This window comes from Sturnira hondurensis, unplaced genomic scaffold (assembly GCF_014824575.4).
Source record: "Sturnira hondurensis isolate 20B ecotype Veracruz unplaced genomic scaffold, ASM1482457v3 Scaffold0007865, whole genome shotgun sequence".
Lineage (NCBI taxonomy): Eukaryota > Metazoa > Chordata > Mammalia > Chiroptera > Phyllostomidae > Sturnira > Sturnira hondurensis.
In genome coordinates, this window is record NW_028080496.1 from 14,396,177 (window position 1) to 14,411,892 (window position 15,716).

Consider the following 15,716-nt stretch of genomic DNA (forward strand, 5'->3'; position numbering starts at 1 on the left):
TGCATAGAGAAGTTTTTAAAAAATGCATCAGCCTCTGTATTTATGATTTCCTATATGTGTGTTACATGTCTATGTAAATGTTTATTTAAAAACATTAAGTAGCCAGGCTTAAATATGTAATATTTAGGGTCTGGAAGAAAAGTCATTTATGGAAATGACTGAAGGAGAACCCTCTCCATCCACTCAGGCCCCGCCCCCGGTGTGGCCGTCTGTTGTTGTGAGTTCATACACCCATGGAGTCACCAGCAGGGTGGACAAATCACTTCCGGCTGAAATGGTCTCCTGCGGGAGCAGTGAGGATGTAGCTGTCACCAACATAACATTAATCATTTCTAGGTGTTACCACGGAGATGCAAGCCCGGGAACTCCCCCTCCTTGGTTCTTGTCTTGCTCACAAGGGATGAATTCAGGCAAGAGACAACAGGTATGGTGGGAATGAGACAGTCAGTTATTTATGAAATACAGCCAAGCATGAAGCTGCAAGCTGGCACCAAGCTGGTCTGAGTTCCCCAACTATCGGGGTGTTAGGGGGTTTATGCTTCTACCACCGTCTAGGTTCCCCCTCCCCTCTCCAGACCTTGGGATGAATGTGCACTCTCACAGGCTTTCTTTCCTGGGTAGTGGGAACGATACCCACAGATTTCCAAGGGCTCCCCTCCTGCACTATCGTGGTCTCTCTCGTGATCTTCGGAACGCCTGGCAATCTTATCCGACCAGGCTTGGGACTGCTGAGTTAGTGGGTGAGACACAGCCCACTCCCTGCCTCGTTTTGCTCTCTATCCTACCTAACAGTTTCCAATTGCTTTTATTCAACACAAACTGAGCAGCCTTTTCATTATTGCTACATGATAAGCGTTTCTCTTCACGTGTAACAAGCAGCTCATAGTAGCCGAGCTGCGTTTTCCCAGGGACTGGACATTTTGACTGGGATGTGGATGTCGCCTTCCTGATGGATTCTTTGCTGAAAATGACGATTTTCATAAACCCGCATTAAAGCCCTCTCTGGGCTGTTGGAGATACACCTTTTCTTGTAGGCAGGTGATGCTGAATTTCACCAGGGCCTACCATGCTCAGAGCTCAGCTCGGGGAAGATGGGAGGATAGAAGGCATCTCCTGCCGCCCCGCGGAGCTCAGGCCGGTGGAGGTTGGAGCTGGGCTTTGCAGAAGCCAAGAAGAAAGGGTGCCCCTCCTTTCTGGCCGAAGATTGCTACTTCGATGGCACTGTCAGCTGTCCTCTTGCCTGATGTGACAAATGTCCAGGGCAGCTGAGAAGCTGTGAAACGAACACACCCAGGAAAGGGTCAGCCTTCGAAACGTTTGTCCCAGAGTGAGACGACATGACGGCGCTTGCAGAGGCAGGGTCATGTGGGAGGGGACAGGAGCTGGTCCCTTCTCGCCCGAGGGTTCCGGATGCCACTTTCAAAGGCCAGGCCCTGAGAGGAGGGGGTGAGTGCGATGGGGTGGCTGAGAAGAAAGCTTCCATGCAGTGGATGTCACAGAGCTGGGCCAATTTAAGACTCGGAGCACACGGCCTGCTAAGGAGCTAGGCAGAGACACCCCGCAGGACCTGCAGCGAACGCAGGGCAGGGAGCATTTTATCTCCAAGAACCGTTTAGGCATCGAGCCTCTTCTTCTCGGTACGATGGCCTCTGCAATGATGTATGAATCCACAAACCCTGTTACTAAGGTTGGGCCACGTGCAAGCCCCTCTGAGGAGTCTGTCTGCGTGAACGTGAACGAGCATGCGGGTTGGTGGGCACGGACCAGGCAGGGATTGCGCGGGGAAGCCAGATGACGAAATGTGGAACACTTGGTGACGGGGCCTGAGGGCAGAGCGGCGGAATCGTGTTCCTGGGGGCTGTGGGTTGGATTCATCAGAAAGTGTTTTGAATTCATCTGCAGTGCACACGGTCATGCAGGCGGACATTGCAAAAAAGAGAAGCTGGCATTCTGCCCCGCTTCCAGGAAAGGGGCGGGGACAGTTTTGATGGCGCTGCCTGCAGGCCGAAGCGGAGCGCCCCCTGGCGGCTGAGCTCAGGGCTTTCGCTCTCGGCCCGAGTTTCCACGAAGCTCGTTCCAGCTCCGCTGCAACAGGTCTGGACTCCCGCGTGGTCTGCGCTGGTCGGCGCGCGTCCGCCCGACGGGGAGGCCCGGGGCTAGGAGTCAGTGAGCTCCGCAGCTCAAACCAGTGTCCATAGCGCGGAGGAGACCCATCACCGTAGGCAAGAGCAGCCCAATCACAGACCCTGGACGGTGAGACGCGGGTTAGATCCTGGCAGAGCCTGGCGATGAACCGCAGCGGCCCCTGCAGGGCAGGAGGCTTCACGCGCGCCCCGTCGCTGCTGCCTTTTACTCGCCGCCTCCCCCTGCACAGACGCAGCCCCGACGTTCGTCCGCTTGTGCCATTGTCCGCTGCATTCCTCCCGCGGCGGGATCCGTAAAAGTGGGAGAAGTAGACCGAAGGGCATGGCAAGGCCGGTCCCCGGCCCCTGGCTGAGCCTGTTCTCCGGTCTGTGCTTTTCCCGCAACGGGGACAAGAATGAAACGCACGGACACCGGGGTGTCTTAACCCTGTCCCCACCTCACCCCGAGCAGCTGAGGCTGTTGGCAGCTCGGAGAGGGGCCGCGGGAGGGAGACGGGGGTCGGGCGGGGCCGGGTGCGCGCGCGCCGGGCCAGCCCGGGAAGAACCGCGGGGAGAAACGCGATCTGCGCTGTGCTGTGGGCGTGGCACTGTTTTGTTGTCGTTGTTGTTTTTGGGGGGGTTCTCTTAAGATGTCTTTTGGGGGAGCAGCCCCAGCGCCCAGGCCCCGGGAAAGGCCCGCGCCGCGTCCCCCGCGAGGCCCAGGCCCGGAATGTACAGTGGGAAGCGGATGTACAGCGGGAAGCGGCCGGGTCCCCAGCGCCCTGCTCCCAGCGCCCAGCGCCCTCCTCAGCCAGAGAAACGGCTCCCTCTTCCGGGGTGAGCTTCCTGCGGGGGAGATTCGCGGCGAACGCCCTGTTCTGTTGGAAGCGTGTCCCTGCCGGGCGGGACCCGGGTCTGTGCCCGCAGCGGGACATGGCGCGTGCGGACGCGGTGGCCGCGCGGAGGGACCCACCGGCCCGGGACGCGCGCGCCCCGCCGGCGCGGATCCCGCCTTCGCGCCCCGGGAGTGAGGACGGTTCCACCCGGCGCCTGCGGTGCGCGTGCGGTTCTCCGTGCGGACTCCGACCTGCAATGACCACGCGGCAGGCAGGTGGAGGCTCTGCGCACAGCGACGGTCGCCAGGGTTTGGGGGCCCGAGCTCCCTGCTCCCCGGCGCAGCTGAAGATTCCCATCGCGTCTTCAGTTACTCGCAGTCCCGGCGCGAGCTTTGCCCGTTGGAAACTGCGCGTGGGTCCCCGAGGTCGCACAACTGTAGCTGTCAGTGCCAAACAAGGCCCCGCGGCCCCTGTCCTGCGCCTCCCGGTGAGTTCGCGAGGGCTCGCCCTCCTTCCCCGCGGGGCCCAGACGAGACCCGTCCCCGAAACGAGCCGACGGCCGAGGAAACTGGCTCAGAGGTTCCCTTTCGCGGGGCAGCCCCGTGTGCGCGCCCCTCCGCGGAAAAGCCGCGCGCGCCCCCTGGGCCGCGGGTCGCCGGGCCTTGTGTCTCCTCCCGGGGCGGGAACACTGCTCTCCTCACCTGCCCGACCTCTGTCCTCGACACGACCGAGGATGGGACCGCTCCCGTCAGCGTCTCCGCTCACTCACCGAGCTCCTTTCCCAACGAACAAAAATATCTGATATACCAAAAATAACCGGGCCTGACCCGGTTCCTCTCCCCGCTGCCCTCGCTCGGTGACCAGGCGGGCCAGGCCGCCTTCTTCTCCGAGTCCCTCCACTGGTCTCCGGCTCCGGGGACCGGCCCAGGACCCCCCCCCCACTAGCCCCCCTGAAACTGCCATCCGTGTTTTCTCCCCGAACTCACCGCTGCAGGTCGACAAACTGATTTAATTCGCTGTCCCCTCCACTTGAAGACAGACACTGTCAGGGCAGGTGCCTAGAAAACCGGCACAAAGGCCAGATTTAGCCCTGGCAGAGACGTCTTGTACACCAAAAGGTTGCAGGTTCGATCCCTGCTCAGAGCACATGCCTGGATTGTGGGTTCGATCCCCACCAATCAATGTTTTTCTCTCACATCAATGTCTGTCTCTCTTTCTCTCTCCCTCTTCCTCTCTCCCTCTTCCTCTTTCTCTCTTTAAAATAAACATCCTCAGGTGAGGATTTACAAAAGAAAAAAATGACAGATTCAGCAGGCGCCCCTGAGGAGGCCCCCAGTACAGCTCATGCACCCACACAAGTGGGTGACCTTGACCCAGGGCCCAGGACGCCAGGACCGCAGGACCCCTGCTGGGGAGCAGTGACATGGGAGACTTTTATGTAGAAAGAAGAACAAAAACATCAGGACTACGTTTATAGTTACCTCTGGTGGAGGAAGGTGGGAAGGTTCTTGGGGAAGATCTGTATTTTTCCCAAGACCGGTTTGTACGAGTCTTGCGTTATAGTTCGTCTTTTTTTCAGGGAGCTGGGTAGTGCTTTCGTGTGTGCGCATGCAAATTACTTAGAGTAATAAAAAGTATATTGGAGAAGAGAATGTAGAAAGGGCAGAGAAGAAAACTAAAAGTTTTAGAAATGAGGCGGTAGCTGGAGGTAAATGTTGATTCTGTAGGTGGGATTGAATGTATGTTACACAAAATTAGAAGTTTTATTTACTTTTTTTTTAATGTCCATCACCAGCATCAGGAAAATTCAGAGACAGGTGTGCGGGATCATTCGGGTGGATTCACCTTTTGTTTTTTACCTCTCACCCAAGCACGTGTCTTAGTGTGAGAAAGCAACATCAACAGGTTGCCTTCTGTACACGCCCTAACTGGGAATCGAACCCGCAGCCTTTTGATGTACGGGATGATGCTCCGATCAACTGAGCCACCCGGCCAGGGCTGGAGTTGCCTTTTTGGAGTGGGAATCATGAATCTAAGATCCACAAGGCGCACCTGGGAAGGCCCTGTTGCGCAGCAGATGGGCTGGGAAAGAATTCTTACAGAGTTGCTTCTTCCCGGACAAAAAGCTTCCTGGCTGACTTCCGGAGCTGGGAGACCACTGCCCTGTCCCCATCGCCCATCCTTTCCGGAAGGAAATCCGCGGCCATTGGACAAATACCAATTCTAAACTAGAAAGAGCACACCCTCCCTGAGGGTGCCGGAGACAGATTTGGGACAAGAAAAGGTCTCCCACTTTCCAGTTCGCGGTGCCCTGGGGTTCTTAAACCTATTGAAATCTAATGCTTTTTTACAGCCACCACTTCCAGCAGAGTTCCCGGGACATGTGTACATCTCTGAGGACTTTGTGTGTCGACTGGAAACTGAGGAAGAGGCCCAGCGTCCAGGCAGAGCCGCAGCCCTGACTATGCAGAGGCAGGAGGCCTTAGTGGACACTCAGCGCACCCTCCTGCCCTTGCTGTTTCCTGACGCACCTCGAATGCTCCACAAATGGCAGCATTTTTTAATTGATTGGAGAGAGAGGGGGTAACATGGATTTGTTGTTCCACTTATTGACACATTCATTGGTTAATCTTTGTATGCACTCTGACTGTGGATCAAACTCACAACTTTGGTGTATCGGGACGATGCTCTGACCAACTGAGCTACTGAGCCAGGGCCAAAAACAACAGCATTTAATAAATGTGTGCCAAATAATAAAATTTTAAAAGAGCCTTGGCCCAGGAGTTCAGTTGGTTAGAGCAGCACCCCAGTATGTCAAGGTTGCAGGTTCAATCCCCAGTCAGGACATACCTAGGTTTGGAGTTTCATCTCTGGTCAGCGTGCCTATGAGAGGCAACCTGTCCATGGTTCTCTCTCACACTGATGTCTCTCCCTCTCTCTCTTCCTCTCTCTTATCTTGCCTCTCTAAAAGCAATTTAAAAATATTTCTTCGGGTGAAGGTTAAAAAAGATAAATGAAACAACAAATTGATGTCTCTCTCTCTTTCTAAAATCAACCAATAATTTTTTAATGTTTTAGATAAATGTTTACCAGAGACTGCGGGGTGCATGAGCTGAGTACCGACCACACATTTGTGTGCCTGGCAGACATCGCCGGCACCACCATCAGAACTGAAGTTTATTACTCTAGGCTGTGAACCACGTGAAGTATTTTTTAAGTATTGATGACTTTCTTTAAGTCAAGTTTCTAGACTTGTAATCAGTGACTTAAAAACTCTCAAGAAAAGCCTTGGCTGGCCCTGACTGGAGTAGCTCTGTGGATTGAGCACAGGCCTGTAAACCAGAGGATCGCAGTTCGGTTCCCAGTCAGGGCACATGCCTGGGTTGCAGGCCAGTTCCCTGCAGGCCAACTCCCAGCAGGGGACACACAAAAGGCAACCATACATTGATGTTTCTCTCCCTCTCTCCTTCCCCTCTAAAGATAAATATATAAAATCTTTTTTTAAAAAAATAAATAAATAAAAGCCTTGGCTGGTATAGCTCAGTGGATTGAGTGCCGGCCTATAAACTGAAAGGTCGCTGGTGCAATTCCCTGTCAGGGCACATGCATGGGTTGTAGGCCAAGTCCCCAGTAGGGGGCGCACGTGAGAGGCAACCTATTCATATATTTATCACACATCAATGTTTCTCTCCCTCTCTTCCTCCCTTCCTCTCTCTAGAAATAAATAAAATCTTTTTTAAAACCCCAGAGAAAAATACATGCATAAAATGTAATTTTACACACTGTAAACTACTAAAACAAATGAAGAGGCTAACAAATTCTAAGGCCTTTTGCCAAAAGAGACTTTATTTTTTTTTATACATAAAACGTTCCCTCACAAACTCTATGCCCGTCCCAGGCAGAGAATGTCTGTCTGCAGAGGGTGCACAACTTGAACACTGATTATTTTAATATGAAAAGTGATTACATGAAGCAAAACTGTAGCTAGCTCAGGAGAAACGCCAGCAGAGCAGCACAAGCCATGTGGGCTGGGTTACAGCAGTCGTGTCTTTTCTTAGCCTGACAAGAAGCATCGTGAAATATGCATACTTCCTGTCGGGGAACCTTCGGTAAGTTATCTTACATTTACCACGACCGGCCAGCAATCCACTGAATAAGAGTGCGGATGCCAAAGGTCTGCAGCCCAGAGCACCCAGGTAAGCACCTTGTCCCCCCCACAAGTGGCCGTGGGGGGGTGTTCCGTGGTGTGGCTGTCGGACCCAGCTTCCCTCCGTCTTCCCGAGCTGCGTGTCTGTTAGTTCCATCCCATCACCACGTGAACCAGAAGCAGGTAGCACATGCCTACCGCACAGGAGACGACCATCACTGGGAAGCCCAACCTGAAACACAGAGCGAAGGGGATTGTGGGGTTTGCTGGCCAATAGTGAGACCGAATCTGAGTACTACATTGTTGTTGCAAAAGCACGCGGCCCTGGGAGCCTTCTCCCCTGACAAGGCCAAGGACTCTGATTGTCAGAAATCAAAACCATGGTTTTAGCCTCGATGACATGGACACCCGCCTCGACTAACATTCCCCGCTGTGTACCATTTTATTGGGGACCGGCTTAATATTTGTGCAAACTGAGGTTCTGCACCTCCTTGCAGAACCTCAGTTTGTTCCAGCATGAGAGGGTTCACCTTGAGGATGACACACTGTCATGTGTGCTATTGGGACGTTACTTAAATTCCGGGATGAATCCTGTGACTGCATCAGCTTCCAATGGTCCTTCCAAGAAAGCTGCTCTCCTGGGAAGGTCAGATTCCCGCAGAGCCCTGAGTTCCCTCACACTTCCAGCTGGGGGAGCTGGAGAACTGGGGCTGGGAATAAGCTCTTGTCTGAGGAAGGTAGGGTGGAAGAACAGGATTTCCTTCTGTATTTGGTGAGGTGTAAGGTGTACAGACAGGCATGCACTAACGTGAAAGATGTCACAAGAACATGAAAGCTTCCCTCACCCTGTGCATCCCAATGCATCCCACAATGCTCTTGTGTTCCTACAAATTCCCACCCCAATGGACAGATCCAAACAGGTTCCTCCTGGGGCATCTGGGACCCGCGCTTTGAAGCCACTGTTTGATGCTATGTTGCCACTGAGGGAAGTCACTGAAAAGGCCACATTTTTTGTTCCAAAGAAGTTATTTGATAAAACTCAACATTACTGGTAATTCATGGTAAGAAAAACTTTCAACAAAGTGGAGATAGAGGGAACATAATAGAGGCCATCTATGACAATATCCCAACTTACACCACAATCAGTTTTAAAACACAGAAAGCTTTTTTTCTAAGATCAGAGGCAAGACAAGGATGCCCACACCACTTTAATCTAACATAGTACTGGGAGTCCTAGCCTCAGCAATCAGACAAGAAAAAGAAATCAAATGCATCCAAATTGGAGAGGAAGAGGTAAAACTGTCACTATTGGAGGGTGACATGATATTAGATGTAGAAAAGATTCCACCAAAAACAACTGTTAGAACTAACAAAATAAATTCACTAAACTTACAAGATACAAAATCAGTATACAAAAGTCAGTTGCATTTCTATACACTAATAACAAATCGAAAGAGAAATTAAGAAAACAATCCCACCCTGGCCGGTGTGGCTGAGTTGATTGGAGTGTTGTCCTGTAAACTACAAAGTCACTGTTTTGATTCCGGGTGAGGCCACGTGCCTGCCTGGGTTGAAGAGGGTTCAATCCCTGGTTGGATGCATAAAAGAGGCAGCTGATGGATGTTTCTCTCTCACATTGATGTTTCTCTCCCTCTCTCCCTCCCTTTCCCTCTCTCTAAAATCAATAAGCATGTTCTCAGTGAGGATAAAAAAACCGATCCATATACAGTGCATCAAAAAAAAATACCTAGGAATAAATTTGACTAAAGAGGTGAGAGACTTGCACACTGAAAACTGTAAGACATTGATGAAAAAATTTAAAAGATACAAATAAATGAAAAGATATTCCATTCTCATGGATGAAAAAATAATATCGTGAAAACATCCATAATACTCAAAAGCAATCTGCAGAGTCCATGTAATCCCTATGAAAATGGCAATGGCATTTTTCACAGAAATAGAACAATCTCTAAAATCTGTGTGGCTGCACAAATGACCCTAAATAACCCAAGCAACTTTGAGAATCAAGAGCCAAGCTGGACAAATCACACTTCCTGATCAAAACATTTTACAAAGTTAAAGTAATCAAAGCAGTGTGGCATCCACATGAAAAAAGACACATCGAACGATGAAAGTGAGTAATGAGCCCAGAAATACATTCAATAATGTAGTCAATAATGGGTGATGAAGGAGCCAGGAATGCACAATAAGAAATGGACTGTGTCTTTGATAAAGGATATTGGGCAAACTGGACAGCCACATGCAAAAGAATGCGATTGGACCCTGTGGCTTCCGTCACACACAAAAAATAACTTCAAGTGGATCGCCTAGTTGAAAGTAACACCTAAAACCATAAAACTCCCAGAAGAAAACATACAGGCAACGAGCTCCTTGACATCAGTGTCGATGATGACTTTTTGGATCTGACAACAAAAGCAAAAATAAACAAGTAGTAGGACCATATCAAACTAAAAAACTTCTGCAAGGCGGAAAAAAAAAGCAGCCATCAACAAAATGAAAAGGCAACCTTGTAAATGGAAAATAATACTTGTAAATCATATATCTGACAAGGAGTTCATATCCAAAATATATAAATAACTCATACAACAAGCTGATGAAAAAATTGGGCAGGCCATCTGAATATTTTCCCTGAGAAGACAGACTGATGGCCAATAGACACGTGAAAAGATGCTCAGCATCACTGACCATCAGGAAGATGCAGATCAAACCCACTATGAGACGCCGCTTCACACCTGCTGCAATGGCTGCTGCCAAAAGGGCAGGAGATAACAAGCACTGGTGAGGATGTGGAGAAAAGGGAACCCTTGGGCACTGTGGGTGGGAATGTACATTGGTACAATCGTTATGGAAATCAGTATGGAGGTTTCTCAAAAAATTAAAAATAGAACCAATGTAGGATCCAGCAATTCTACTTCTGGGAGCTTATCCAAAGTAAATGAAAACAGTAACTCAAACAGATCTATGTGCCCCCACGTTCACTGCAGGATCATGTACAGCAGCCAAGACGTGGGGGCCACCCAGGTACCCACTGACAAAGCACAGAGAAAGGTGTGGTACAAAATAGACAATGGAATAGTATTCAGTCATAAAGAATGAAATTCTGCTATTTGCAAAAACATTGAGGACCTAGAAGATATTGTGCTAAGTGAAATCAGTCCAACAGAGAGAGAGAGAAATACTATATGATCTCACTTCTATCTAGAATCTAAAAAACCTCATAGACGCAGAGGACAGACTGCTGTTACCAGAGGCAGGGGGTTCGGTGGACAACATAGCGAAGGGTGTGGAAAGGTACTAACCTCTAGCTAGTAAGGTAAATAAACCCTGGGATGTAACGTAGAACATAATAATTATAGCTACTAATACCGTGTTGTATATTTGAGAGTTGCTAAGAGAATACATTTGGAGTTCTCACAAGAAAAACATTCCATAACAGTGTGGGGGTCGATGTAGACTTTGGTAGATGTGTTGTGTTATCATTTTGCAGTGGATACAAATGACAAATCATTATGTTGTATATGTGAAATTAACATGGTGTGATATGTCACTTATATCCCAGTCTGGAAAATGGTTTTTAAAGAAGTGGCCTTTCCAGGGGTTGCCAGGTGGGAGGGGTTATGGGCAAAAAGGAGGAAGTGACAGAAGTAACAATGGCCGGTTATAAAAACAGTCACAGGGACGTAAAGCACAAGGAATACAGTAAGTAATATCGCCATAACTGTACGGCATCAGGGGCACCAGACTTACTGGGGTGACCACTTCATAAGTTACATAAATGTCTAATCACTACCTTGTACACCTGAAGCTAACATAATATTGTATGTCAACTGTGATTGAAAAATAAAATCACTCTCCCTGACTAATGTGGTAAAGTGGATTGAGCACCGGCCTGCAAACGAAAGGGTCGTGGGTCAGAGCCTCAGTCAGTCCCAGATCCAGCCCGCAACCCAGACATAAACTGCCTGGGTTGCAGGCCGGATCCCCAGTCGGGGGCGTGCAGGAGGCAACCACACATTGATGTTTCTCCCTCCCTTTCCCTCTCTCTAACAATAAACAAAGCCTTTTTAATAAAAAGAAAAAGAAAATAATCTAAAAATAAGTAAATAAATAAATAGTGGCCTTTTGATGTAGAATATCACAGGTGAGTCACACTTTAAGCACAATTAATCCTTATTAAGCTCACTCCATTTTAGGAATTCAGATCTCTCTTTTTTGTGGGGGGTTTTTAAATTCAGATCTACTGCAGTTACAGGGGCATCGGGGACACACGGTTTCTGCAATAGACTTTACCTCTCACCATTGATCTTTTGCTGCATCTGAAACCAGTCAAGTCTACCAAGAGCTCTAAAACACAGTAGCTTGTCGTTCGGGTTATAGCACTGTTCAGAACACATCTCACTGGACATTATGCACTTGTCTGTGTGCCAGGTAACACATCTGTGCCAGGAGAACCCCCATACAAAGGATGGGTGAGCCCTGGCTGGTGTAGCTCAGTGGATTGAGCATGGGCCTGCAAACCAAAGGATTGCGGTTCGATTCCCAGTCAGGGCACATGCCTGGGTTGTGGGCCAGGTCCCAGCAGGTGATGTATGAGAGGCAACCATACATTGATATTTCTCTCCCTCCCTCCTTCCCTTTCCCTCTAAAGATAAATAAATAAAAGTTGAAAAAAATAAAATATAAAAAAATTGTATCATGGAGGGAAAAAAAATGTGGTGTCATCAAAAGTCATGGTGCGGCAGGGAGGGAGAGAACCTGCTAGAACTTTCCTTGGGTTCTCACGACGGCCCCCCGTGTGGCCAAGAGCATCCAGGGGCAGAGGGAAGCCAGGATGAGTCCTGAGGGGAAACTCCTGCCACCTGGGAAAGGCCAGTCTCGAGACTAGATTCCATATAAGAAACGGGATTTGGGAGTTTCTATAGCAGCATAAAGCTGTACATTTGGCTCCTTGCAGGAGAAGAGGGATAAGATGTTGTAGAAATTTCACTCCATGATTATTACGTCCTAAGCTTTGCTCTATGAGCTGCACACGCAACTTTTAATGAATTTTTATGGCAGCCTGCACATTGTTAGAGAGCAGTGTGGCCACTTTACAGGAGGGAAGATGCTAACATTCGGTAGGTGCTAACGCTCTGGGGTTTTCTTAAAGTTGTCTGCAAAATTAAGCATTATGTTAGAATCAGGGAAATGTAGCTAAAAGCACAGTCCTATTCTTCTTTTTTTAATCCTCACCTGAGGATGTTTATTAATTTTAGAGAGAAAGAAAGGGAGGGAGAGAAAGAGAGACATCGATTGGTTGCCTCCCATATGCGCCCAGACTGAAGATCAAGCCTGCAACCTTGGTATTATGTGCCCTGACCAGGAATTGAACCTGCAGCCTTTAGCAGCACAGATGATGCTCCAACCAAGCAAGCCAGCCACCCAGAGTCACAGCCTTTATCTTAAAGGGGTTCCCTTTAATGTGCCTAGCCACTCCCCTAGCAGTTTCAAGGAAGTGTCATATCAAAGCAGCCAGGCCGTCTGACCCCTGAAAACCTGGGGAGAAGGGGGACTGTGGGCTCTGCTGTCCTCCCACTTCCTGGTGCCCCAGCCCAGGACCCAGGCTGCTGACTCTGTTCCCCCGGCCACACCTACCCCCGGCCACTGACAGCCACTAAGCATTCTCCTTCTGCAGCGGGCTCTGGCTTCTCCCCACACAGAGCTCTGTCCCTCACCAGGATGCTGCAGGTGGAGGGAACAGACCTGTAAATGACACCGAACCCAGATCCAGCTGCCTGCTACTTTGAAAGCCAGTACGTGAGAGGAAGGCACTGGTGTAAGGAAAACTGGTTTGTTTATTCAACAGCCAGCAGCCTGAGAAGACTGGGAACTCGGGTCCCAAAGCCCATCTCCACCTCTCAGTGCACGCAGGGGCTTCTGGGGGGGCAGGAGGGAAATCGGAACAAAGGGATCAAGGGAGGGTGCAAAGTTCTCCAAGTGCAGACAAGTGCAGTCCATTCTGATAGACATCAAAACTGGCCGTCAACTGGCAGTCTGGCTGAAGGTCAGCAAATCTCCCGGAAGTCGAATGCCTGAGAGTCGGATTCTTATACAAACACCCAGTTTATCATCCTGGCTGGTGTAGCCCAGTGGATTGAGCACGCACCTGTGAACCAAAGGATCGTGGTTCGATGCCCAGTCAGGGCACATGCCTGGGTTGCAGGCCAGTTCCCAGCAGGGGACGCACAAGAGGCAACCATACATTGATATTTCTCTCCCTCTCTCCTTCCCTTCCCCTCTAAAAAAAAGTAAATAAAGTCTTTTTAAAAACCTTTTTAAAAATGCAGTTTATCTACATGCTACATGTTAGTCAGGGTCAGCACTTCCAGAAACAACGGGGTGGGTTACACAAAGGCAACCTTCTTTCCCAACACGGGGTCCTTTGTACAGCTCTCTGTGTCCTTCAAAATGAACTTCCAAGGTCAAACAAGGTCAAACACATTTGAGAAAGCCTGGCTCCAGAACGACACAGGTTACTCTGGAAATTAACCACAGGATCCTCGGTCTCTAATATTCAACGTGCCCTGTGGTTCCCCAAGGGTTGGCTGGACCACGCAGTGTTTCCAAATGGATCTGCCCTGGGCGCGCTCTTTCCTCCCTCCCGGGTTACTTCAGGCGAGCAGAGTCCTGCGAGGCACACTTTAAAGAGGAACAAGCAGAAATAAGGTCGCAGGACCAAGAGTTAGGGACAAAGCAGGAGCCAAAGCCTCTTTTAGCTGCTTAGGTACAAAGAAAAAAAAGATGAAAAGGTCGGGGCCCATGTTTTTTGTCTCGATACAAAAGTACGAGGGGGAACTACTTGCGCTCTGATCTAATTCAGAATTACTGTGACTTTGTGTAAAAGGACTTTCTCTGTCTCCTGATGCGAGCATCTCCTTTCCTAAATGTCACCCCGCTGTGGCCGCCTAACACGTCACCATCCTCTACCGATGCTCTCGTCTCAAACTGGACATTTCCAGGATTACAGGGCAAGGCAGTAAAGGATGAAGGGGGTCAAATAGATGGAGACAGAAGGTGTGATTTTTGGATGGTGGGCATGCAGTGCAATATACAGATCACGTATGAAGAATTACACACTTGAAACCTGCGTAACTTTCTTTATCAACCAATGTGACCCCAGTCAATTTATTACTTTTTTAAGTGAAACCAAGGCCCAAAAGAAGAAAGAGTTAGCCGCCTCACAAAGCATCCCATCATGGGCTCTGACAGACAAATGTCTCCCTTTCAGTGCCACCTGTCCTCACGGCTCCTCATTTCTATTTATTCTCTGCAGCGCACGGAGAAGTGCCATTTCGCCTGGCAGTTCCCATGGCCCGCAGTGTTCTGTTCCCCAGGTTCCATTCACCCGGTGCCTTCAGCTCTTCGTGGGAACAAAGAGATTTTAAGTCTTTTACTGGTCTTGTCTCTGCCTGTGAGCTCACTCCTGTGTCCCCCCTCCTTAGATATGAAAGCAAACTGCCCCAACCCCACGCACTGAGTGCCCCCTCAGAGGGTTTGCTTCCCTGTTACTTCATCGCTCAACGAGGACGACGCTTTCTGACTTTCTCTTTGTTGTGAATTGATGCTGACTTCCTGAAATCTTCAAATTTCAAGAGATTTAAATGGTGATCCTAAAATCTATTTTTCTGTGTGTGTAATTTATTCTCTTTTTTTTATGTTCAGCTGAGGCCATGATTATTAATTTTAGAGAGAAGGGAAGGGAGGGAGGGAGAGAGAATTGACGTGAAAGAGAAACATCAATCGGCTGCCTCTCATATGTGTCCCACGCAGGGATCGAACCCACCAACTTTCAGTTTACAGGACGATGCTCCAACCAACAGAGCCACACCAGCCAGGACTATGTGATTTATCATCTTTAATAACTGTGTCATAGACCATATTAGACAGGACAGTTCTAAAAACCATAAAAATAACTTACATATTGGATATTAACATTACTACAGAAGTAAAAAACTAAAAACAACTGTAGGAGGAATCGCGTCTAAAGCACGTTTACGTGTGAAGAAAGCTAAACCTGAGTAGGTAAAGTGACTTCCTGCCATCGGTCCCTTCGCCATGTTTTTCAGCCGCTACCATGTGCCAGACGATGTCCCCGTGCTGGAGATATGCCGATGGGGGAAAACATCAAAAAACCTCTGCACGATTGTGAATTACATTTTATTTCAAAGAAGAAATTAAAATTGAACCCAATTTTTCTTTTTGCTCAGTCTCCCACGCCCTCTCTGTTTCTCTGTCTCTTTTGTCTCTTTTTAATACCATGATACTCCTTTAAATATATATATACACACACACACATATATATTCCAAAACTGGTAAGGAACCATTTATATTTAAATAAAAGCTCAATTAAGCCCTGGCAGGATAGCTCACTTGTTTAGAGTGTCATCCTGATACACTGAGGTTGCAGGTTCGATCCCCGGTCAGGGCGCATGGAAGAATTAACCAATGAAGGCATCAATATGTAGAACAAGAAATTGATCTCTCTCTCTCTTCTCCCCTTCCTCTCTCTCTAAAAGCCAATAAGCAAAAAAATGTTAAACTTACAGATAA

The 15,716-nt window shown here is 48.9% G+C and overlaps 1 protein-coding gene across 1 annotated transcript in view; it reads right to left on the reverse strand.

Annotated features, from left to right (window-relative positions):
* Nucleotides 1–6,791: 6,791 nt before the first annotated feature.
* The window catches only part of OCA2 (OCA2 melanosomal transmembrane protein), a 158,036-nt gene continuing 149,111 nt past the window's right edge, over nt 6,792–15,716 (reverse strand). The window contains exon 24 of the mRNA XM_037053812.1: nt 6,792–7,338. Coding sequence (XP_036909707.1) covers nt 7,254–7,338 — 85 coding nt within the window. The 3' untranslated portion in view covers nt 6,792–7,253. The remainder of the gene's footprint in view (nt 7,339–15,716) is intronic.